Genomic DNA, 25,910 nt, shown 5'->3' on the forward strand with positions numbered 1-25,910 from the left:
CACACAGCTACACCCTACCAATTCCTCCCTGCTTCATGTCACAAGGTCGGGCCATAACACATAATGGCGAAGCAGACCCGACAGGAGTTCTGCAACAGGGATCACAGGCCAGAAATATGTTCAGGAGACAAATTCAAGTGAGCCACAGATCTACCATCTAGGTACATGGACTCTTAAGGTAAGGGCCACAACGAAATTTATGAATGTATACCAATGCAGGGAGCACCGAGCCCAGGAGCTAAGTGAGGAATCCACTACAGACACTGGATTAAACAGCCAGAGGCAAACAGCTGTCAAGCAAATACTACATATTTGTTTGTGGGACTATGAGGCACAAGACAGCATGTAATGATTACGTGACAATGTAGACAGAGAACAGAGAACACACGCTGAAAGTGTGGTGGAGGGAATTGGAGTGTGATCAGTAGCAAACCGCATTATTTACAGTAGGAACCAACAGTCAGTATTCCAAACAGAAGGAACTAAGGTTACGATATAAACATACTACTGGGCAGCCCAGGTGGCTCAGGGGTTTAGAGCCACCTTTGGTTCAGGACGTGATTCTGGAGACCAGGGATCGAGTCCCACGTTGGGCTCCCTGCATGGAGCCTGCTTCTCCCTCTACCTGTGTTCTCTGCCTCTCTCTCTCTCTCTCTCTCTCTCAATCTCTCTTTCATGAATAAATAAATAAATAAAATCTTTTAAAAAATTATAAATGTACTATCATCAAGGTGAAAATAGATGGAAAGACTTCCTAAGTACTGAAGGAGTGAAGGCAAGCAGAACACAAGATGACAGGCTCTCTTCTGTATGTGTACAAGAAACCGGGATCCCTGGGTGGCGCAGCGGTTTAGTGCCTGCCTTTGGCCCAGGGCGCGATCCCGGAGACCCGGGATCGAATCCCACATCGGGCTCCCGGTGCATGGAGCCTGCTTCTCCCTCTGCCTATGTCTCTGTCTCTCTCTCTCTTTCACTGTGTGCCTATCATAAATAAATAAAATTTAAAAAAAAAAAGAAACCACCCAAAGGTACATCTACAATTATATCTAAAACACGGGTAACCTAAGCTAGACAGAGAGGAAGGATGGAGGGTGCAGCTCAGCTTTGGATGGGCTTACAGAGAAAAATCAAACACAAATACTGAATATGAGGAGCACACAACTGAGAATAATTTATGTGACCCAAGAGTAACAATGGTCACAGGAAATTACAGCATTAAATTAGCATTAAACATATATATTTTTAAAATATATATTGATAAAAACTTATAAAGTAAGTAATTTAGACATACAATTCTAAAAGCTAGAAAAAGAATACTAAAGATAAAAGCAAATACCACTAACTAGAAAAAAAGGTAGCACTAAAAAATTCAAAGCTAGTTCTCTGGAGAAAAGAATCAGCAAGATAAACTACAAGACAGCTTATCAGAAAAATAAAAGTACAAATACTTAAATTTCACAATGACAAGAAGAAAACTATAAAGACAAACAGAAAATTTTAAGACCTATAAGGGGTAAGCATTACTGTAAGCATTATGATAAAATGCTTTGAAAATCAGAAGAAATAAAACTTATAGTTTTTAAATATATAAATTTGGTAAGACACCAATAAAAAAATCAGACTTTTTCCTTAGGGATAGGGATGTTAATTATAAAGTCCATTTACGAAGCAGCAGCAAGGAAGAAAAAGCAGACAACTGTGAACAAGAATAGCAATGAGGGGAAGCGTCTCATCCTGACACTGAAACACATTAGGAAACCTCATGAAAATCATCTCCGGTTCAAGATGGTGACACAGGAGGACACTGAACTCAACACCTCCCTTGTATATGTCAAGTCTCTGTGACCTAAGGAACGATTTCCTCTGGGGGGAGAAAAAGAGCCTGAACAACTTGTTACACATTAAGTGAACAAGAAAGAACCTCCATGGAAGTGGGTGGGAGAGGCTGAGACATAGCCTCGCCATAAACACTACAGCCAGCACAGCAACACACAATCGGGAGCCAACTCAACAACCACAAGCTTATCCCTGGGGAACAAAGGATTTGGACCTAACATGGGGAACCCCAACATTTACAACTTGCATCTGAGAGTCAAGCCCTCAATGAGGCTTGATCTCGAGACACAAGGCCCCCCCTGGGGCCTAGCACACTTGTGCTGACGAGGAAGTGCCCAGCCTTTCTGTGAATGAGGTTTAACTGCCTTTTACAAGGCACTGCCCTGGAGGCAGGCACATAATTGAACACACATCTCAGGGCCTACTGACACGCTCTCCAGAGACAGAGTCTGGCAGGCAGCTTCCCTGTGCTTTCCTGCCTCATGTGAGATCGCCTGATCACCTGGAAAGGAGTCTGAACACCCATCAGGCATGAGGCTTTTAGTGGCTGCCAACCAGGAGACACGTCCACACCCCTGCCTATGTGGCCAGCAGGACTTGAACTTGGGGTCTCACAGGACCGTATATACTTGCTTACTTTAAAAACTGCTGCCCAAGGGTCCAGCCTCCCATCAGCCTGAATCAAGGTGCTGGTTGAGACGTGCCGCTCTGGAACAATGACTGGTTCTGGCACACAGTCAACTACTGGGAGCTGCTAAGAATCAGGTGGGCTGCCTAGACAACCACAGTGGTCTGAGAAATATAACCAAACTGATGGCAGAACTGATGGAGAAACTGCATCTTCTACATGAGGCCAACTCTTCAAGCCTGGGAGAGCTGAGTATTTCCTCTAAAACACAAAAACCCACACGGAGAGTTGAGTAAAATAAAGAAACAGTAGGATGCTCGAAACAAAAGAAGATAAACCTAAGGGAAATAACCTTAATGAAACAATGGTAAGTAACTGACCTGATAAAGTGTTCAGAACAATGGTCCTATGGTGCTCCCTGAGTTCGCAGGAAGAACCACTGAACAAAAAGAGGATTTCAACAGAGAGAAAATGTACAATGGTACTAGAAGCCCCAGAGCTAAGGATGACAGCAGACACACGGAGAAAGCAGGAGAAAGGGCCAGGGTGAGTTCTGGACAAAGGGCTGTGGGACTCACCCAATTAGAGAAGCAAAAAGGAAAAAGAACAAAAAAGAATTGAGAACTTGGGGAATTATGACCACCACTAACATTCCCATCACAAGCACCCTAGAGGGAGGACAGACAGAAAAGGGCAAAAACACTTATTTGGGGCAGCCCCGGTGACTTAGCGGTTTAGCCCCCCCTCCAGCCTGGGGTGTGATCCTGGAGACCCGGGATCGAATCCCATGTCGGGCTCTGTGCATGGAGCCTGCTTCTCCCTCTGCCTGTGTCTCTGCCTCTCTCTCTCTCTCTGTCTCCATGTCTCTCATGAATAAATAAATAAAATCTTAAAAAAAAAAAAAAACACACTTAAGGAAACAATGGCTGAAAACCTCCTCAGCTGGGGATGCAAACTTAAGAGTTCCAGGAGGACGACCCCAAAGGGAACCACACCAAGATGCTCTATAATCCAACTGTCAGAAGTTATGCAGCAAGAGAAAAACAATTTGTTGTGTACAGAAAACCCTGTAAAACGAGACCTGCAGATTTTTCAGTAGAAACTGTGTAGGCCAGGGGATCCCTGGGTGGCTCAGCAGTTTAGCACCTGCCTTCGGCCCAGGGCATGAATCTGGGGTCCTGGGATCGAGTCCCACGTCAGGCTCCCTGCATAGAGCCTGCTTCTCCCTCTGCCTGTGTCTCTGCCTCTCTCTCTCTCTCTCTCTCTCTCTCTCTGTCTCTCATAAATAAAATCTTAAAAAAAGAAAAGAAAAGAAGAGAAAAAGAAAGAAGAAAGAAAGAAAGAAAGAAGAAAGAAGAAAGAAAGAAAGAAGAAAGAAAGAAGAAAGAAAGAAAGAAAGAAGAAGAAAGAAGACAGAAAGAACGAAAGAAAGAACGAAAGAAAGAAAGCAAGAAAGAACTAACTGTAGGCCAGAGGGAGCGGCATGTTATGTTCAAAGTGCTAAAAGAAAAAAAACTGCCGAGATTACTCTACCAATGAAGTTGGCCTTCAGAACTGAGAAGAAAAAGTTTTACAGACGAGCAAAACGTAAAGGATTTAATCACCTCGAGACTAGCCATACAAGTGTTTAAAGAACTTCTTCAAGTGGATGTGAATGGACACTGATTAATAACAGGAAAAATATGAAAACATGAATCTCATTGGTCAAGGTAAATATATACTAAAAGCCAGAATATTCTAATATTATAAAAGTGGTGGGCTAATTACTAATAAATCTAGTATAAAGATTTAAACAAAAATAGTAAACATAACTACAATTATTTAACAGATACAAAATATTAAAATATGTAAACTGTGATATCAAAAACATAATGAGGGGATAAAAATAGAAAGCTTTGGAATAACCTTTTTTTTTTAAGATTTTATTTATTTATTCTTGAGCGACACAGAGATGAGAGGCAGAGACATAGGCAGAGGGAGAAGCAGGCTCCCTGCAGGGAGCCTATGCAGGACTCAGCCCTAGGACCCCAGGATCACAACTGGAGCCGAAGGCAGATGCTCAACCACTGAGCCACCCAGGTACCCCTGGAATGTCTTCCAACTTAACTTGCTATCAAATTAAAATAGACCGTTTGTAAATTGTTTTTTTTTTAATTTTTTTTTTGTAAATTGTTTTATGTGAGCCTTGTAGCAACCACAAAACAAAAACCTATTGTAGAAACACAAAAGATTAAGAAGGAGCAGTGCTTATATCACTATAGAAAATTATCAAATAATGAAGGAAAAGACCCAAAATCTACAAAACAACCAGAAGTCAACGAACAAAATGGCAATAAGTCCTTCAGTAATCACTTAAAATGAGGAAGAACTAACCTCTGCTATCACAAGACATGGAGTCCCTGAATCTGTATGCTGCCCACAACAGACTCACTACACATGGAAGGACATAGACTGAAAATGACACAACGGAAAAAGAGATTTCATGTCAATGGAAACCAAAAGAAAAAGCTGAGGGAAGGGATACAGACCTCATAAAACAGATTTTAAAACAAAGACTATAATAATGGACATTATTACATAATGATAAAGGGATCACTCCAACAAGATACAACATTTATAAATATTTCTGCATCCAACATGGAAGTACCTAAATAAATAAAATATTAACAGATCTAAAGGGACAGGTAGCAATACAATAATCATAGAGGACATAATACCCCCATTTCATCAATGGATAGATAATCCTGATAGAAGATCAATAAGGAAACAATAGTCTTAAAGGATATATTAAACCAGATGGGACTGACAGGCACACACAGAACATTCCCTCCAAAAGCATCTGAACACACACATATTACTTAAATGCACATGCAACATACTCCAGCATAGATCACATATTGGGCCACAAAACAAGTCTTACTAAATCTAAGAAAATTGAAATTATATCAAGTATGTTTTCTGACCAAATGGTTAAGAAACCAGAAAGCAGTAAGAAGCAAACTGGAGGGGATCCCTGGGTGGCTCAGCGGTTTAGTGCCTGCCTTTGGCCTAGGGCATGACCCTGGAGTCCCGGGATCAAGTCCCACATCGGGTTCCCTGCATGAAGCCTGCTTCTCCCTCTGCCTCTGCTTTGTCTCTCTGTGTCTCTCATGAATAATAAAATCTTAAAAAAAAAAAGAAAAGAAGAAGAAGAAAAGTGGAAAATTCACAGATATATGGAGTCACAACAACTGTTAACTACACAACCAATGGGTATTACAAGAAAACAAAAGAGAAGAAAACTTACCTTGAGACAAACGAAAATGGAAAATACACCAACACATACAGGATGCAGCAACAGCAGTTCTACAAGGGAATTTCATACTGATAAATGCCTATACCAAGAAATAAGAAAAATCTCTAACTTCAAATCTCAAGGAACTAAAAAAGGAAAAACAAATGAAAATGAGAAGAAAGTATGTATCAAATTTCAGAGCATTAATGAAATGCAATATAAAAAGACATAGATCAATGAAACAAAGAGGTTTTTTTTGCAAAACATAAAACTGACAAACCTTTGGCTAGACTCACCGAGAGAGAGAGAGAGAGAGAGAGAGAGAGAGAATTAAAATAAAAATTAGAAGTAAAAGAGGAGACATTACATCTAATAGCACAGAAACTACATAGGATCATAGGAAACCACGGGGAATAACTATACACAACAAATGGACAACTCAAATGAAATGGATAAATTCCTAGAAACATACAACCTACAAAGACAATCACAAAGAAACAGAATATCTGCATAGACCTATTACTCATAAGAAGACTGATTCAGAAAATAACTTTCCAGTAAACCAAAGTCAGGACCAGATGGCTTCCCTAGTGAACATTTAAAGAAGAATTAAAACTGATCCTTTTCAAATTCATCACACACACACAAAAAAAAGATGAACGAATGCTTTCAAAGTCTTTTTTTAAGAGGACAGTACTGCCTTGATATCCAACTGGTCGAGAATACCATGAAAGAAGAAGCTTACAGGCCCATATCCCTGATGAGTATACATGCAAAACCCTCAATTACATTTTAGCAAATGAAATCAACATAACAGAAGAATTACATACCATGATCAAATGGGGATTCATTCTAGGGATGCAAAGATGGTTCAACATCAGCAAATCAATTGATGTTGATACACCTCATTAACAAAAGGAAGAATAAAAATCAGTACAACAGATACAGAATCATCTGACAATATTTAACAGCCATTTATACAAAAAGACTCAAGAAAGTGGGTATGGGGGATCCCTGGGTGGCGCAGCGGTTTGGCACCTGCCTTTGGCCCAGGGCGCGATCCTGGAGACCCGGGATCGAATTCCACATCGGGCTCCCGGTGCGTGGAGCCTGCTTCTCCCTCCACCTGTGTCTCTGCCTCTCTCTCTCTCTCTCTCTCTCTCTCTCTCTCTCTGTGACTATCATAAGTTTAAAAAAAAAATTAAAAAAAAAAAAAAAAAAGAAAGTGGGTATGGGCATCAAAACTACAGTGAGCCATACCTGACAGCATGGCTAAAATTACAAAGTCAGGAAACAAAAGCTATTGGTGAGGACTTGGAGAACGGGGAACCCTCTTGCACTGTTGGTGGGAATGCAAGCTGGTGCAGCCACTGTGGAAAACAGTGTGGAGGTTTCTCAAAAAAATATAAATAGAGCTACCATGTCATCTGGCAACCCCACTTCTGGGTATTTATCTGGATAAGATGAAAACACACTGGAAATTACATCTGCATCTCAGTGCTCAGTTGCAACATTATTCACAGTAACAAAGACATGGCAACAACCTAGGTATCTCCATCATGGATACAGAGATACAGAGGACAGGGCATCCATGCATTAGAGTATTTATTATTCAGCAGTAAAAAACCATGAGATCTTGGCATTTTTAACAACACAGGTGTTCCTTCAGGGCACTGTGCTGTGTGAAGTTGGTCAGATCCAAAAAGACAAACATTACATGATCTCACTTACACATGGGATCTAAACACAACAACAAGCCACGCTCCCAGATACAGAGACCAGAGCGATTGCTAACTGCTGGTCACCACAGTCAGCAAACAGGAACACGCAAAATGGGAACCAGGAGTCAGAAGTCACAGACTCCCAGGTGTGAGATATAAAATCCTGCAGAATGTGAGGCACAGCATGGTGACTAGAGTTCATGATGCCGCCCTGCATATTTGCAAGCTGCTGAGAGAGAGAATCTTAGAAGTTCTCATCACAAGAAAAAATGTGAACGTATGCGTGGTGAAGATGCTCATAAGCCTTACCTTGTGGTCACCAAGTACCAAGTACAAACATCAAAACATCATGCTGCACACCCCAAACTACTCTCATGTTCTGTGTCAGTATACCTCAACTGAAAAAATGGGATAGGATCAGTGTGACTTGATAAATAAGTTATTCATCTATACAATGAATTACAGCATCATAAAAAATGAGGTAAGTCAACACGTGCTGACCTGGAACTACTTCCAGGAAATGAAGTGGCAAGAGAGGGTGAAGTGCACAGTCAAATGAACACACACTGACAGCAGGAGCATAAATGAGACCACTCCACTGGAGCTCAAAAGATGCATCCTGGCCCCAAGCCCTGGCCATCACAGCCTTGGGGGATGCCTGTGAGAACAAAAGGAGAACCCCCCTCCTCCCAGGGCTCCCTGCACGCCTCCTCCCTTCCAGCACATGCATCTGCTCAATCTGTCAGAAGCCCCAGGAGCTCCAGCTGCAACACACACCCAGAACCTGTGCCGCCACCCCCATCAACACCTCCACAGCCGCTTCTCTCGTGGGTCTTACCTCCACCTTGCTCTGCCCTTGCATCCCTGCAGCCCATTTCACACTGCAGCCAGAACGAGCCCATTAAAACCTGACCCTGCACTCATTCCCCCTTGCAGAACACCTCTGACGGCCCACCTCACTCAGAGAGAAGCCCCGTCCCTACAGCACATGGACAGTGGCTGTGCAACTGGCCCTGGCTCACTCCAGCCTCCAGTGTCCTGCTGCCGCCCCCATGGCACATGCTCCTGCCCCCTGGGAGACTCCTCCCAACAGATCCCTTCCTCAGAGTCCACCCCATCCACATCCCTGCTGACCACCTCTGCTCCCTCATTGTTCTTATCTCCCACACTGGCTTCTCCCCATCATGGCCCTTATTAAATGAGACAAGCCACACAGTGAAGATGTTCTGTCCACTTGCTGTCTGTTGCTCCAGAATGGAAGCTCCATCGGGCATGGGTTTGGGGATTTCCATGTTCTGCTGCACCCCAGCATGGAGAACTCCTCATTTGGACCGAGTGGGTACAACAGGACGTGAAATCAGAAACTGGACACATCTCAGGCCTGGCTCACGGAGGGCTCTGTTCATGCACCCAAGGGGCAGAGGGAAGACTCAGCCCACTGTTTGCAAGGGGCTCTTTCCTGGAGGGGACACAACAGCTGCGTCCTTCCTGCCAACAGGTATGGTACTCCGCAGCTCTCTGGCCAAAGGACCTCATCCCGCCAGTGTGTGTGGGGCCAGGAGGGTTCACGCACACTCCGTTCATATGAGGTAGCTAATAACAAACACATACACAGTCTCCGATTCCAACACCTGAGGTGTGCTGGACTGAGGACAAGCCTGTTGCCTTCAGATTCCCTGGTGCAGTGTGAGCTCAGATACCCCCCACAAGACTCCGAAGTCAGAGGACCTCTGTCAGAGCCTTCACGAGGCTGGAGCGGCTGCGGCACTGGGGGCCCATTGGGCATGGAGCAAATGGCCATAAACACAAGTCTCCTGAATGAGAGAAGGCGTCAATGAGAGGCGCAAATGATCAGCTAGGGAGCCAGCAAAGGTGTGAATGAGCTGATGAGAGGAAGGAGCGTGCTTCCGGTGGCGTCACATGTTCCCTAGCGGTATTTCTCCCCCTTACCTTTCCTAGCCGCTAATGTGCTGGTTCATTTAGGGTTAGGAATTTGCTAAGTGGGTCTATTTAAAAAAAAAAAAAAAAAAAAGGAACGGAAGTGTAGGGTCCTGGCAAGACCATCGCTGAAACAACGGGTCAGGGAATATAAGGTGGACACAGGGAGGTGCGAAACGAGAGCTGGCCACATGGGAAAACAGGAGGTAGGCATCTAAGGTGGTCATGAAACCCTCTGTGCTTCAAGGCTGGGAAGCCAACATTCATGGTTTTGGACCACAGGGCCGGGCCTCCGATGCAGAGGACCAGAAGCCCCAGGAATGAGGGGTCAAACCCTGAGGGGCCGGACTATGTGAGTGCCAAACGGACCCTGAAATCATACTGGTCAGAGAACAGCCTCAGCCCCACAGACTCAAACGCCCAGACGATACAGCAGCTATGTGGTTGGTTACCCACGCAGACAGGACGTGAGCTAAAGAACAACTCTCTCTGTCTTTTCTTACGACATGCTGCAGGACTGTATGACTTTTGTTGGTTTATAAGGAAAAAAATGCAATATGAAAACAAAGTCAGAGACGGGCCTTCACAATCCATATGTAATCATTACTCAATGTAGCAGTAACAACAAATACTGCCCGAAACACCCAGCACTGGTCTGACGCTGAAGCTAACTTACTATGTCACTTACCTACATCTTTCTTTCCAGTCACTGAAGACACAATCTAAGGCAAACTGTAATGAGAAATATCCAAGGCAAAACACCAAGATGACAGCCGGGGTGCTTCTCTGACTGAACAGAGGGGCATGGGAGTGTCTCTTCACCCAGGCACTGTGGCCAAGGGAGCATAGCCCACGACCTCATGGATGTTCCCCATCATCATGATCAGAGACTCATTTTGCATTCTCATAAGAGAACCAAAACTACAGCCTCTTTTCTTTTTCCTTCAGAGGATCCACAATTTAAAAATGCTTTTTACGGGCAGCCCCAGTGGCGCAGCGGTTTAGCACCGCCTGCAGCCCAGGGCGTGATCCTGGAGACCCTGGATCGAGTCCCCCACATCAGGCTCTCTGTATGATGCCTCCTTCTCCTTCTGCCTGTGTGTCTGCCTCTCTCTCTCTGTCTCTATGAATAAATAAATAAAATCTTTAAAAAAATAAAATAAAATAAAAATGCTTTTTAAAGAATTCAATTACCTTCAGATATCCTGGGACCTATTAGAGTTGACGATACTTTCTGTGGAGTCCCAAATTTACAATGCCTTCCATGGCTCTGCCTACTGAGAACCAAATGACCAAAATAAGCCTTAAAATACTCAAACTTGGGGGTGCCTGGGTGGCACAACTGGCACAGTGTCCAACTCTTGATTTCTGCTTGGGTCATGATCCTGGGGTCCTGTGGTCGAGCCTCATGATGGGCTCTGTCCTCAGTAGGGGTCTGCTTGCTGCTCTCCCTCTGCCCTTCCTCATGCTCTCTCTCTAAAGTAAATACACAAACCTTTTTTAAAAAAATATTCAAGGGCAGCCCAGGTGGCTCAGCGGTTTAGCACCGCCTTTGGCACAGGGCGTGATCCTGGGGTCCCAGGAGCGAGTCCCACGTCAGGCTCCCTGCGTGCGGACTGCTTCTCCCTCTGCCTGTGTCTCTGCCTCCCTCTCTCAATGTCTTTCTCTCTCTCTCTCTCTCTCATGAATAAATAAATAAAATCTTTAAAAAAATACTCAAACCTGGATTGGAAACAATGGTTAAGGAGAGGTCAATAAAAATAATGCAGCGAAAAGACTTAAAAACCTAAAGGCAAAGGGAGAAGACCTGAGGAGTGCCACCGTGAGGGCAGAGCTGAGCGCCCCCTCTGTCACATCTAGCCTCCCAGGATGAGAAGCGCCTCTTTCCACAGCCCCTCTGAGCCTGGAGTTACTGAGAATGGCCCAGTCTGATGAAGGGTACCAATTCTCAGATACGCAGTATCCAGATGCAGCTCTTCAATGCCTTCCCTTTACAAAATCACACAAGATCTGTCCTTAGACATAAAACTGCTTTCCAACAATGCCCCGAGGGAGACATGGGGCCAGATTACTAATAAATATGATTCTCTCCGAGGCAAAAACTCAAGGAATATTCGGAATATTCGGCGGCTCCCCTTTCTCCTTGTCCGGTCTATTCTCCCCCACTGCCATCTGACTGCACGGACACTGCCACAGGCACACACTCATCGTCCCTGAGCGGTCTGCATCTGCTAGAATCCTGGTCAGTGTGTGGCCCAGATGGTCTACAGCCTAGTGAGCAACCCTCCTCAGCAGGGGTGTGAGATGATTCCCCCGTATATCAAACTGCTCTGCAGCACAAGACGCTGTAGTTCTACACATCTTTTCCACGAAGAACAAAGCACTAGAAATAGGGGTTAATGTTTGCTCCATCATCATTAGCCTCCAGAATATTGTGAATGTTACTTGAAAAAAAAGTTTAATTAGGATTCAAAGTATGGAGGGGTTCACAATCCTTGAACTGCCATGTTGAACTGTGTGACTGCTTACCTATTTCCTCTGAACTTTTAATCCCAAAATGAGGCAAAAAGAGAAGAGGGGGATATTTAAAAGTGTTCTATTTTCATGCCCATCACACACACACACACACACAAAAAAAAAAAAATTAACAAAGTTGGTTAGAATCTTTATTGCCTAACTGATTTTTATGACAATTTTCCTAGTTTTGTTTTTTTGTTTTGTTTTGTTTTGTTTGTTTTCAATTTTCCTAGTTTTGAAAAGCCTATCCTAAACCAAAGAACCAGGAGCGCTATTTCTCAAAGACATTCAGAGGAAGAAAAGGTCATTTTACAAAGTGATTTGAAATGCTGGTTACCTATGGTTTTATTTTCTTTTTGAAATTGTAGGATCAAGGTTAAATTGCTTTCACTTCCAGGGAAAGAAAAAGATCAGACATTTGCTGCAGGGTTGGGTCATCCATGTCCTCTCCCCACAGGTCTGGCTACACACACATTTTTGTGAAAACAGGGAAAAAGAGGGGAAAGCAGAAAAAAGAGTGGGGAAAGTGGCCACCTGGATGTCACCAGATACTGCAAAGGACAGAGCACTAGCTAATTCTCCCTCCACTTTGCCCAACGCAGGCAGTCCACGGTTATGGTGACACGGTCGTGGCAGTAAGGGCATATCAGTACTTCCACTATGTGTAGAGAAGCACCTGTTAGCAAAGCTTGCTACTCAAAAGGACTCTGGAAGAAGTTTGAACGGGAGTGGGCAAGGAGAGTCCATGGGGCAGGGTGAGGGAGACAGGCGGACATGGAGTTCACCACACAGAGCAAATAGTCCTGACCTACGTTCTCTACATCTATGTGTACGCAGAAGACAGTTTGTTCTCAGATACTTAAAATGTGTGGGATGAAGGGGAAATACATCAGGAAAAAAACCCCACAGAGTCACATGAATCTCTCAGTGTAGAAGTGGCAACAGGGTACTTCATACATTATAGCTTTCTCACTCTGATGCATCATAGCCCATTGACCCATCCTTGAATAGTGACATCAAGAACCTCCACAATGAATAGTTGTCACTGGGAGTCCACGTAAACACCAAACATTTCTAGATGCATTCAACTAAGTTTACATTTAAAGAATTTGCTATGAGGGCAGCCTCGGTGGCTCAACGGTTTAGCGCCGCCTTCAGCCCAGGGTGTGATCCTGGAGACCTGGGATCAAGTCCCATGTCGGGCTCCCTGCATGGAGCTTGCTTCTCCCTCTGCCTGTGTCTCTGACACTCTCTCTCTCTCCCCCTCCCTCCCTCTCTCTGTATGTCTCTCATGAATAAATAGATAAAATATTTTAAAAAATAAAAAAATAATTTGCTATGAGAACTCTAAGACAAAAAATAACTGAAAATTCACAGCTGTATAACATCTAATACCAGTAGCATGTATAATTACCAACCTTGTGTAAAATTTACAGCCATGAATATTAAATAAAATTCAGAATGGCAGCGAAATGTCACAATATGAGTTCAATAAATATAATATGTTATCTTTACTATAATCTGAAATATAAATTAACTTCTATTTAAATACTGCAAAAGCAATCTCTAGCCTAACGCTACTAAATTTCTGTCAGAAAATCAGATGGCCAGAGCAAAAATGAACTAATGGGACTACATCAAAATAAAAAGTTTCTGTACGATGAAAACAAAAGTAAAAGAAAATGTACAGGATGGACTATTTGCAAATGACACATCAGATAAAAGGTTAGTATCCAAAATTTATAAAGAATGTATCAAACTCAACACCCAAACAACAAATAATGCAACTGAAAAACAAGCAGAATGGGGTGCCTGGATGGTGCAGTCAGTTAAGCATCCAACTCTTGTTGGTTTGGGCTCAGGTCATGATCTTAGGGTCGTGGGATCAAGCCCGTGTTGGGCTCCATGCTCAGTGGGGAATCTGCTGGAGATTCTTTCCCTCTGACCCTAACTCATGTGCACAGGCACTCATTCTCTAAAATAAATAAATCTTTTTTTTTTAAATGAGCAGAAGACATGAACAGACATTTTTCCAAAGAAGACATATAAATGGCCAACAGACATATGAAAAGATGTTCAACATGACTCATAGGAAAATACAAATCAAAAGCACAGTGAGATACCACCTCATACCAGTCTGAATGGCTAAAATTAACAAGATGTTGGTGAGGATGTCCAGAAAGGGGAACCCTGTTATAGTGTTGGTAGGAATGCAAGCTGGTACAGCCACTATGGAGAACAGTGTGGAGGGTCCTCAGAAATACAACTACCCTATAACCCAGTAATTACACTACTGGGTATTTACCCCAACGGACACAAGCAGTGATTCAAAGGGGCACCTGGACCCCAATGTTCATAGCAGCAATGTCCACAACAGCCAAACTGTGGAAGGAGCCACAATGTCCACCAACAGATGAGCGGATAAAGAAGATGTGGTGTATATATATACATACACAATGGAATATTGCTCAGCCATCAGAAAGGATGAATCCTACCATTTGCAATGATGTGGATGGAACTGGAGGGTATTATGCTAAGTGGAATAAATCAGTAAGAGAAAGACAAATACCATAGGATTTCACTCATATGCGGAACTTAAGAAACAAACAAGCAAAGGAGGAATAAAAAGAGAGAGAAGCAAACCAAGCAAGAGACCCCCTAACTACAGAGAACATACTGGGGGTCACCAGAGGGAGATAGGTGGGGGATGGGGGAAACAGGTGATGGGGATTAAAAAGTACACTGATGATGAAAAAACTAATAAAATGATAAAGAAAAATCATATTGCCCATCAGTTTAAAATACAGTTGGTAATTATGCAAATACCAAATAAAAACATATATAAAATCAACTACTAGACTCAAGAGGGCTTGAGATTCCTAAAGCTCCAGATGTTCAATGATTGGAGTTATCATACCATGTGATTGGTATGTTATCATACCATGCTTCTGTGTTCGTGCAATCTCTGACTTTCATCTGATAACTCCCAATCTGTCTGCATCTAGTGCTCCAGCCCATGGGGTGTGAGCAACTGTGATCCAAGTATCCTCCTCTTTCACCCTACTGACCATGATGTAGATGCCATGGGTAATACTCCACCTTGGGATAGCATACCAACCACACAGAATGTCCTTCCATCCCTGACCAAAGTCACTACACCAACTCAGGCTTTCTAGAGAGAAAAATGGATTTGTTTTGTGCAAGCCACTATTACTACAGGTCTCAGACATATGCTGCCAAAACCGTATCTTGATTTCCTGAGGTTCCTCAGCTATAACGTGAGGGTAACGGTAATCCTTCTTCTCAGATCATTCATCGTAAGGTTCCTATGGGAAGGTTCCAGACAATGTACTAGGCTGAGGCTTTAGCTAAATAACATGTGGCTTCTCACCAGCCTTGTGTATGGGCAAACTCGGCCAATACAAGCTATGGCACACTGTGGGGACTTCAAAGCAGGTAACATCACACACGTGAAGCAGGCAAATGCTGTGGCTCTGCTTGGCCATAACTTACATGCTGTGACTGACATTACATGGGTTATTCTCTGTGTCAAGGTCCCGACTCCAGGATTCACATCTCTTCCAGCCATCTTCTGTTTTGATCCAGCTCCATCCAGGAGATCTCCAGTCCTGACCCAAAAATGGCATAGTTCTCCTATAACAGAAGGAATGTATGTGCAAATATAGTTTCCTTTCATTTAGAACATTTATTCGTTAACTTAAAAGAATAAAGCTCTTACTATATAAATGTCTGCATATGCCCTAAATGCTGAGCAGACACTGGTGTTCATACAGCACCTGGGGAAGATGGACAGAGACAACTCTCAGCAGAAATTAGAAGCAACATGATGCATACACTGTATGTACTCCTGTTTGGTCAAAGCATACAGCGTAAGAGCAGGTACAGGAAGTGCTGAGAAGTGAGAATGGAGATGTGATCACATCAAAGAACTAGACTCTGCTCTGAGGGCAACAAGGGGCCCAAAAAAGGAGGCTCAGCAGGCAAGTGATTCAATTCAATCTTTACAAATGGCTCCAGGTCACACTGTGAGGATGGAAGCTGGCATTGGCAGGGTGGCACCTGGAGGCAAGAGGAGTCATTAGGGCTGGCAGCTTCTGAACACTGGCCCCCAGAAGGTTGGAGTCTCTGCAGCAGGACTAGAGAGGGTAGATTCTAGAAGCACCCAGGAGGCATAGTCAAGAGCAGTCAAGGACTTCTATCTCACACACTGGCTCTCTCACGGATTCCAAGGAGCCAGCCACCATGTTCTCTGCTCCCCCAAGGAAAGGCCCAAGGGGCAAGGAGCAAGCATGCAGACTGGCTGCATGTGTGCAGGGAAACCACAGGTGGCCAGATTTTAGTTTCTGGCACCAAAGAGACACCGATTTCAGTTTTGGAGGGCCTGTTAGATTTGTCAAACCCTTGGTGATAAGCACTGTACTGGAATCCACATATAAGAATCCGTGTGTAAAAATTAGGACCTTCAAAACTGACAACACAGATATTATTACCTTCATAGAGCTTACAATTTAGTGAAAGCAAGACACCCAGTACTAGCTCTTCTACTGCCTTGAGTGGTACCTCTTGCTCAGTGGTTTACAACCGTTGCTGTGCGCTAACAGTACAGTCTTGGAAGCTTTTATAAAATACAATGCTTAGCTTCAACCCCAGATCTGTGGGTGATGGGTACATGTATTTTCTAACAATGCCAGGCACACAAGGGAACTCAGTAAACCCAGAGTGAATGAATGCATATACACATCCACCGTTCAGGAGAGAGAAGACTAAGGCTAGACAACAAGACCAGGAAATCCTCAGCATTCAGCTAGGAACCAAAGCCAGAGGAATGATACCACAACAGAGAACACATAGAGCCAAAGAAAAAACTCAAAGAGACAATGACAGTTAATGGACAAGCAGATATATATGGGCCAAGAAAGGGAATTGAAAAGAAGAGCCAAAAAAAAGAAAAGAGCCAAAGAGGTTAAGAGAGGAAGTAGGAAATCAAGAGATGAATGTATTTTAAGAAAGAAATGATTGACAGAGAGTAAAATACTATCAACAAGCTAGTACAGTAAGAATTGAACAGTATATAGTTGATTTAGTCCCAAAAAGGCAGATGATAACTCAACCAAAAACAGTTTCAATAGAGTAATGTGTTATATTAATCTCACATCCAAAGTAGACTTGGAGTATTTCTCTAATGTGGAGTATTTCTAACAGAGTACCTGAGAGAAGTTTTCAAATATAATCTCCCAACTATATTTATTATAACTAACAAAAAAATAGGCTATAGGGTAGACATTTATACTGCCTTAAAACAGACAAGTTAGAAGGAAATTCTAAGTCTTCAACAGTATTTCTGGGCCAACTCTAAGTGCTCATTTCCTTAAAGTAAAATACATTTCCTTAAGTAAAATATATGGTGAACTCATCTTCCCATAAACCAAGAGGATCTCTAAACCCTGCTACACTTGGATTCCCAGTAAGACCACATCTTTAACAGCCACATATTTATTCATTCAAATTATTTTAGAAGATCCTTAAAAATCATTATTTAAATCTCAGCACTGTTTTTATAAGTATCATCTTACAGACTTGTTTCAAATTACCAATCACCCTAAAATGCAGAAGCTACAACCACATCTGGTCAATGCATAGGTATCTAATAAAACTGTCTCCCATAGTATCCACTCCTCCCAAAGAAGGCAAGTGCATACCATGATAGAGCAGATGCTGCTCAGGTAGTCTCGTAAAACATATACGAGAGAAAAATGTCTGTGAGGACCATTGCTGATGGCTGCCAAAGTACCTCTCGGTATCATATATGGTGGATTCAGAAAAACTGATATTTAAAAAAAGTGGCAACTATTCAGAATACTGCTAAACACACCAAATATAGATTACTCCAACAACAAAGTTAAACACAGGCCAGATGTGTTATTATGCTATGTAATCCCTCCCTAAAGGTGTACTATCTAGTCGAAGAACTAAATAGACAACAGCCACATCTTCTTTATCCATTCATCAGTGGATGGACATTTGGGCTGTTTCCGTAATTTGTCTACTATTGATAATAGCGCTAGAAATATCAGGAAGCACAAACCCCTTCAAATCTGTATTTTTGTATCCTTTGGGTAAATACCAGTAGCGCAATTGCTGAGTCGGGGGGGGGGGGGCAGATGGGTGATGGGCATGAGGGAGGGCACCTGTAATGAGCACTGGGCATTACGTGAAAGTGATGAATCACTAAATTCTACTCCTGAAATCAATATTATACTGTATGTTAACTACAATTTAAATACAAATTTGATGGGACTCCTGGTGACTCAGGGGTTGAATATCTGCCTTCAGTTCAGGGCATGATCCTGGGGTCTGGGATTGAGTCTCACTTTGGGCTCCTTCCAAGGAGTCTGCTTCTCCCTCTATGTCTCTGCCTCTCTTTGTGTCTCATGAATAAATAATTTTTTTAAAAAAAATCTTTAAATAAAAATTTGAAAAAAAATAGATAACAGCAAATGAGAAAATTCACACAAATAATATATGTAAATAGATCTAAAACAAAAATATATTATGTATGTACTGAATGAGTGGTAAAGAGAAGAACTAAAAGAAATTCAGGGAAAACCTCACTTCAAAAGAAAGAATCAGAAACAGCCCTCTTTCCCACAGAGTTACAAAATCTGGATTACACTTCAATGTCAGAAAGCCAATTCAGAAGCACCATTGTACAGCTACTGGTGGCTCTAGAAAAAAGCATTAAGGCCTCACGAGACTTCATGACTGCAGAATTTAGATCCAATCAGGCAGAAATTAAAAATCAATTGAATGAGATGCAATCCAAACTAGAAATCCTAACGACGAGGGTTAACGAGGTGGAAGAACGAGTGAGTGACATAGAAGACAAGTTAATGGCAAAGAGGGAAACTGAGGAAAAAAGAGACAATCAATTAAGGGACCATGAAGACAGATTAAGGCAAATAAATGACACTCTAAGGAAGAAAAACCTACGTTTAATTGGGATTCCCGAGGGCGCCGAAAGGGACAGAGGGCCAGAATATGTATTTGAACAAATCCTAGCTGAAAACTTTCCCAATCTGGGAAGGGAAACAGGCATTCAGATCCAGGAAATAGAGAGATCCCCCCCTAAAATCAATAAAAACCGTTCAACACCTCGACATCTAATAGTGAAGCTTGCAAATTCCAAAGATAAAGAGAAGATCCTTAAAGCAGCAAGAGACAAGAAGTCCCTGACTTTCATGGGGAGGAATATTAGGGTAACAGCAGACCTCTCCACAGAGACCTGGCAGGCCAGAAAGGGCTGGCAGGATATATTCAGGGTCCTAAATGAGAAGAACATGCAACCAAGAATACTCTATCCAGCAAGGCTCTCATTCAAAATGGACGGAGAGATAAAGAGCTTCCAAGACAGGCAGGAACTGAAAGAATATGTGACCTCCAAACCAGCTCTGCAAGAAATTTTAAGGGAGACTCTTAAAACTCCCCTTTAAGAAGAAGTTCAAGTAACTCTGAACGTGAATGGGCTTAATGACCCCATCAAAAGGCGCAGAGTTTCAGACTGGATAAAAAAAACAGGACACATCTATTTGCTGTCTACAAGAGACTCATTTTAGACAGAAGGACACCTACAACCTGAAAATAAAAGGTTGGAGAACCATTTACCATTCAAATGGTTCTCAAAATATACCCTAAAAACTACAGAACACTTCTGAAAGAAATTGAGGAAGACACAAAGAGATGGAAAAATATTCCATGCTCATGGATTGGCAGAATTAATATTGTGAAAATGTCAATGTTACCCAGGGCAATTTACACGTATAATGCAATCCCTATCAAAATACCATGGACTTCCTTCAGAGACTTAGAACAAATTATTTTAAGATTTGTGTGGAATCAGAAAAGACCCCAAAAGCCAGGGGAATTTTAAAAAAAGAAAACCATATCTGGGGGCATCACAATGCCAGATTTCAGGTTGTACTACAAAGCTGTGTTCATCAAGACAGTGTGGTACTGGCACAAAAACAGACATATAGATCAATGGAACAGAACAGAGAACCCAGAAGTGGACCCTGAACTTTATGGTCAACTAATATACGATAAAGGAGGAAAGACGATCCACTGGAAGAAAGACAGTCTCTTCAATAAATGGTGCTGGGAAAATTGGACATCCACATGCAGAAGAATGAAACTGGACCACTCTCTTGCACCATACACAAAGATAAACTCAAAATAGATGAAAGATCTAAATGTGAGACAAGATTCCATCAAAATCCCAGAGGAGAACTCAGGCAACACCCTTTTTGAACTTGGCCACAGTAACCGGAGAAGGACAAACAGTGTATGTTCTCATTCATTTGGGGAATATGAATAATAGCGAAAGGGAATATAAGGGAAGGGAGAAGAAATGTGTGAGAAATATCAGAAAGGGAGACAGAACATAAAGACTTCTAACTCTGGGAAATGAACTAGGGGTGGTGGAGGGGGAGGAGGGTGGGGGGTGGGGGTGAATGGGTGACGGGCACTGAGGGGTACACTTGATGGGATGAGCACTGGGTGTTATTCTGTATGTTGGTAAATTGAACACCAATAAAAATTAATTTATAAAAAAAATAATAATAAAAAATAAAAAAAAAAGAAATCTAAACACTAAAAAAAAAAAAAAGAAATTCAGTAAAAAGCAAATCATTTGGGACCTCTGAGGAAAAACCAGGGCATCACCTTGGCCTTAAAGCACGGTTAGATCTCAATTACATGGAAAGACAAGGGGGAAAAATACCAATCATAGAAATGGTGGGTAAAAAAAACATACAAAACTGGGAATACATGTGACACCTTTGAGAATGAACAGAATTGGTTGGCTGAAATAGAGAAATCTTTGGGAAGGTTGGCAGGTAGGTTGGAAAGGTGACCAGAAGCCAGATCACAGAAAACTTCAGTATCAAGGCCGCTTAGACTTTATTCTCCAAATAATTATGTTTTGGGGCAACACAGTGATATGAACAGTGCTATTTTGAGAATAACCTGCCAGGGATTGTGGGGTGAACGGGAGGCAGAAAGCAGAAGTCTTCAGGCGACAGAAACCTCCTGCCAGCTCCTTAGCTAACAAACTTGTCTTAACACTTGAAGATGCACAAACATTGCCCTGTCTAGGTAAGCACTATGCCCACTCACCACTCAATACAGTTCTATTCAGGCCCCACAAGCTACTCCTGTAGCATTTAAGCAGTTTTCACGGTGAAGTTAAGAATCAGCTTGGTATTTTGAGTAAGATAACCAACTCTTTTGCAACTCCTTCTGTGAGAACTGAACATGGTTAGCCTGACATTTCAGGTGCTTGGTTTGTATTTATATGGAGTGGCAGGAATGAAGTGCAGCCCCATGGACCAGGGAAACTTAAAAGCCCATTTTCAAGGGTTTTTATCTTCAACACAGAGGAGAAGATCCATTTTGTTGTAGCATGTGGATTCCACAGACTTGACATATGCTCTTTGGATCACAATGGAGCTTTATTTTAAAGTATAATCAATCCTATACAGTTCACAGATGAAGGCAGACTCTAGAAGAGTTACTATAAACAGTAAGAAAAAGCTATCAGGAAAACACAAGAAGAAAAGAAAAACAAGACACGGCGTAATCTGAAAGGCCTGGTATCAAATTTTCAAAAATACTCCCAACCTGAGACATGTAAATTTGCAGATTGGAAATACTACTACACTTTCGGAATAACAAACAACCCATCACTTTTTATGGAAATGTATTTATCTGCCCTGCTAAAAGACCTGAGTTGCTATAACTTTATGAACTTTAAAATCACATTTGTTTTGAAAAACTTCAAACACAAAAATAAAAGCAGGGGCACCTGGGTGGCTCAGTCCATTACTCATCTGCCTTCATCTCAGGTCATGATCTCAGGGTCCTGGGCTGGGATGGAACCCCACGTCTGGCTCCCTGCTCAGCAGGGGAGTCTGTTTCTCCCTCTGCCACCCACCCCACCCCATATTCTCTCTCTCTCTACCTGAAGTAAATAAAATATTTTAAAACATAAACTGACTCCTGAAAATCAAGCACATAAGACCAACTACTCAGAGGGTGGCTACTCAGTTGAGAAATAGCTGGTACGGTTGGCAATTTTACCCACACTTCATGCTAACTGATGTCAGAGAGCACATGGGGCTAAACTCTTACAAATCTTCCCTTAATCTCTTCTTCTTGTGGCAGGAGATTGGGGTGGAATCCTGCAGAAACACGGGACTTCCCCAAGCCAAAGGAACTCGCAACAGGAGAGATGCAGAACCAAGAAATGTCTTCCCTCAACAAGATGCATTTCTTAGCTGATGATCCTAGTACATAGGTATCACACATGGTACCTGTCCTATCTCAGCCCCACACTGCCCTGAAAGACAGAAAATGTCACCATCCCCCTTTCACAGCCTTAATTCCCCATTTTATAAAAGAAACTGATGCACAGGGTGTGGCGGAGCTGGGAATCCCATTTCTGGATGGTCAGTCCAGGGCCCCTGCTCTGTCACTATACTTTTAACAATAGCAATTCATGAGCACCCTGTGAAAAGAACAGGTCATAAAGTTGTCAGGTTTGTTGGTTTTTTTTTTTTTTTAAGTGTTACCTTGTTACATTAAGTCACCAGATGTAGTCTAAAGTAATGACGAATCTAAACATAAAAACAATAAGGAAAACATCCCAAGAAACACACTCTAATAAATTTTAAAAGGCTTCATGTATTTTGCTGTTTAAGTAAGAGGACAGGAAACGCAAGTAGTACCTATATTGGTTCCCTCCAAACAATAACAGCTTTAAGTGCAGAGTTCAAGTTAATGCTGTGCACCATATACCCACCCACACAAGAAGTTACAATGTAGGTAACAGTAAGGCAGTTTGGTGTTCAGCAAAAATAGCTGGCAAACCACTGTCTTTTCTTCTTCTTGCTTATGTTTCAACATAAATTGAGAAAACTTTTATCGTTCTGTGATAAGAAAGACTGGTCCCCAATTTCATAAGCATCTGATCTTTTACTGCTTTCTTATCCTTACAAGATTTCCAAATAACTTAGGGTCAAATGTGAATATGGTTTGTAAGTGCGGAGGAACTTGATCACCAGAAAATGTCAAGAGGCAGTGAACTGATGGCTGATCATCAGAAATGGAACTTTCTGCAAATCCTGAGAGGTGGTCACAGATGCTTCAGAGAAACAGAGACCAGGAAATAAAGAGGGGAAAATGCCATTGGAGGAGTATGAATTCTTATGAGAAAATGAGAAAATGTGTCTTATGGTTAGGGCTGGAGGATACAGATTTGGAAGAGGCAAGAAAAGAGGACTTCACAGAGAAAAGTAAGGATTCTTTAGATGCCTTAGTTCTCAAAATGAGCTTGAATAGGCCCACTGAGAGTAGTGGAACCCTGTAACGAAGGGTGAAAGCGAATTTATGATGATGAGAAGGATGTACAGCCTAGGCATCAGCTGCCAGCTCAGGGAAGCAGCCTCAGTGAAGATGCTGAGCCTTGGAGAAGGCCTGGGGACCCAGAGCCAGGTTTGAGGAGGATGCTGGAGCCGTGGACGAGGGCTGGGGACAGAGGGCCAGGTGCGGGGAGGATGCTGGAGCCGCGGACGAGGACAGGAGGGCCGGGCAGGTGAAGCATGGACCGGGACTGGGACGGGGGTGCCGGGGGGCAGGTGGGGCGCGGACGATGGACCTGGGGCGGGGGTGCCGCGGGGCAGGTGGGGCTGCGGACGAGGACGGGGTCTGGGGTGCCGGGGGGCAGGTGGGCGCGGACGGACGGGGTCGCGGGTGCGGGGGGCAGGTGGGGCGCGGACGGGGACGGGGTCGGGGGTGCCGGGGGCAGGTGGGGCGCGGACGAGGACCGGGGTCGGGGGTGCCGGGGGGCAGGTGGGGCGCGGACGGGGACGGGGTCGGGGGTGCCGGGGGGCAGGTGGGGCGCGGACGGGGACGGGGTCGGGGGTGCCGGGGGGCAGGTGGGGCGCGGACGGGGACGGGGTCGGGGGTGCCGGGGGGCAGGTGGGGCGCGGACGGGGACGGGGTCGGGGGTGCCGGGGGGCAGGTGGGGCGCGGACGAGGACGGGGTCGGGGGTGCCGGGGGGCAGGTGGGGCGCGGACGGGGACGGGGTCGGGGGTGCGGGGGGCAGGTGGGGCGCGGACGAGGACCGGGGTCGGGGGTGCCGGGGGCAGGTGGGGCGCGGACGGGGACGGGGTCGGGGGTGCCGGGGGGCAGGTGGGGCGCGGACCGGGACGGGGTCGGGGTGCCGGGGGGCAGGTGGGGCGCGGACGAGGACGGGGTCGGGGGTGCCGGGGGGCAGGTGGGGCGCGGACGGGGACGGGGTCGGGGGTGCCGGGGGGCAGGTGGGGCGCGGACCGGGGACGGGGTCGGGGGTGCCGGGGGGCAGGTGGGGCGCGGACGAGGACGGGGTCGGGGTGCCGGGGGGCAGGTGGGGCGCGGACCGGGGACGGGGTCGGGGGTGCCGGGGGGCAGGTGGGGCGCGGACGAGGACCGGGGTCGGGGGTGCCCGGTGGGCAGGTGGGGCGCGGACCGGGGACGGGGTCGGGGGTGCCGGGGGGCAGGTGGGGCGCGGACGAGGACCGGGGTCGGGGGTGCCGGGGGGCAGGTGGGGCGCGGACGAGGACCGGGGTCGGGGGTGCCCGTGGGCAGGTGGGGCGCGGACCGGGGACGGGGTCGGGGGTGCCGGGGGGCAGGTGGGGCGCGGACGAGGACCGGGGTCGGGGGTGCCGGGGGGCAGGTGGGGCGCGGACGAGGACGGGGTCGGGGGTGCCGGGGGGCAGGTGGGGCGCGGACGGGGACCGGGTCGGGGGTGCCGGGGGGCATGTGGGGCGCGGACGAGGGCCGGGAGACCCGGGGGCTGGGCAGCAGGTGGGGCGCGGACCGCAGGGCGGAGGCGGCAGGTGTCCCCGGGAGAAAGGGCCTCGGGCCGCGGCGGCGCAGGCGGGAGGCGCCGGGCAACGTCGGGGGCCGCGCAGACCCCGAGGAAGCGCCCGCGGCGGGGGCGGCCAGGGGCGGGGGGTCGCGGGCGCGCGGGAGTGGGCGGCGGCCGAGGGCAGGCGGCGAGGGCGGCTGAGCAGCGCCTCCGCCCCCCGGCGTGCCCAGGGCCCCCGACCCTACCTGGCGCGGGGAGGGCTGGGTGGGGGGAGAGGGGGTCCGTCCCCACCTGGAGCGCGCGCTGCCTCAGTCCCCGCCGGGAGCGCGGACGCCCTGGGTCCCCACCTGACCGCCGAGCGGAGGTTTATTGCCGGAAGTCGCCCGCCGCCTACCGGGGAGCGCAGACCCGAAGCCCCGCCCCGGGCCGCGCTGATTGGCAGGTGCGGCTCCGCGTGGCCGTGTTGCTACCCGGCTCCCCGAGGCCGAGGCGTGCACATGCGCAGTGGGCGCCGCACCGCCTCCTTCCTGCGCGTGCCCAGTGGATGCGGCCGCGGGGGGGGGGGGGGGCTCGGAACGCGCAGGCGTGCTGCGGGGCGGTGTCCTGGCGGGGAGGGCGGCGGGCCTCCTGCCTACGTGCCTGCGGCGGCCGCTGCGGGGGGCCTGGAGCCGGTCCGCGTCCGCACCGGGGTCACCCTCGGGTCCGCGGATCGCAGTGTGCTCCAGCCCCCTCGCTGCTCCCGAAACAACCCGAGCCTCAGGAAGGCAGTGAACATGTGCCCCCATGTGCAGTTCCGTGCACCCCGTTATCTTAGTCCTTAACCTTAGGGAGCGAGCATTTTCCGGTTATCTACAGCTTAGAGTGTCCGATCGCTCAGTCCCAGAAGCCGGGAAACACCTGCGGACCAGCTCGCACGTGCGCGCTTCTTCCATCAGGGACTGAGAAGGAGGGTGTCAGCGGTCGGGAAGGGGAGAGGGGGATCAGCGGGTCCGGAGGCCGAGCTCGCGGCTGCAGGCCAGCTTGCGGGGGAGGGGGGGGGATGCTGAGATGCTGCGGGAAGGAAGGGAGGC

At 45.9% G+C, this 25,910-nt stretch overlaps 2 protein-coding genes across 6 annotated transcripts in view; both read right to left on the minus strand.

The window, feature by feature from the left end:
- Window positions 1-25,215, minus strand: part of FBXO25 (F-box protein 25) — a 56,708-nt gene extending 31,493 nt beyond the window's left edge. For 4 of the 5 annotated variants that reach the window (XM_055300682.1, XM_055300680.1, XM_055300681.1 and 1 more), the window contains exons 1-2: window positions 25,132-25,215; window positions 15,428-15,568 (exon numbers count right to left, since the gene is read on the minus strand). In XM_055300682.1, coding sequence (XP_055156657.1) covers window positions 15,428-15,561 — 134 coding nt within the window. In that variant the 5' untranslated portion in view covers window positions 15,562-15,568; window positions 25,132-25,215. The other variant, XM_055300678.1, reaches the window with a different exon arrangement.
- Window positions 23,421-25,625, minus strand: LOC129523188 (uncharacterized). Its single transcript, XM_055345805.1, has 2 exons — window positions 25,188-25,625; window positions 23,421-25,085 (listed from the first exon to the last, which is right to left on the minus strand). Exons 1-2 carry the CDS (start codon window positions 25,623-25,625, stop codon window positions 23,421-23,423), a joined length of 2,103 nt encoding a protein of 700 aa, XP_055201780.1.
- Between the last annotated feature and the right edge of the window lie 285 nt (window positions 25,626-25,910).

This window comes from Nyctereutes procyonoides, unplaced genomic scaffold (assembly GCF_905146905.1).
Source record: "Nyctereutes procyonoides isolate TBG_1078 unplaced genomic scaffold, NYPRO_anot_genome, whole genome shotgun sequence".
Lineage (NCBI taxonomy): Eukaryota > Metazoa > Chordata > Mammalia > Carnivora > Canidae > Nyctereutes > Nyctereutes procyonoides.

What these genes read in the sequence shown, in the direction of transcription:
- LOC129523188 (XM_055345805.1), bottom strand. Translation starts at nt 25,625, where the DNA reads ATGGGGGCACATGTTCACTGCCTTCCTGAGGCTCGGGTTGTTTCGGGA. An exon ending in AACCTCCGCTCGGCGGTCAG is followed by an intron (nt 25,086 to 25,187) that starts GTGGGGACCCAG and finishes TCCCCGCGCCAG; the next exon opens with GTAGGGTCGGGGGCCCTGGG.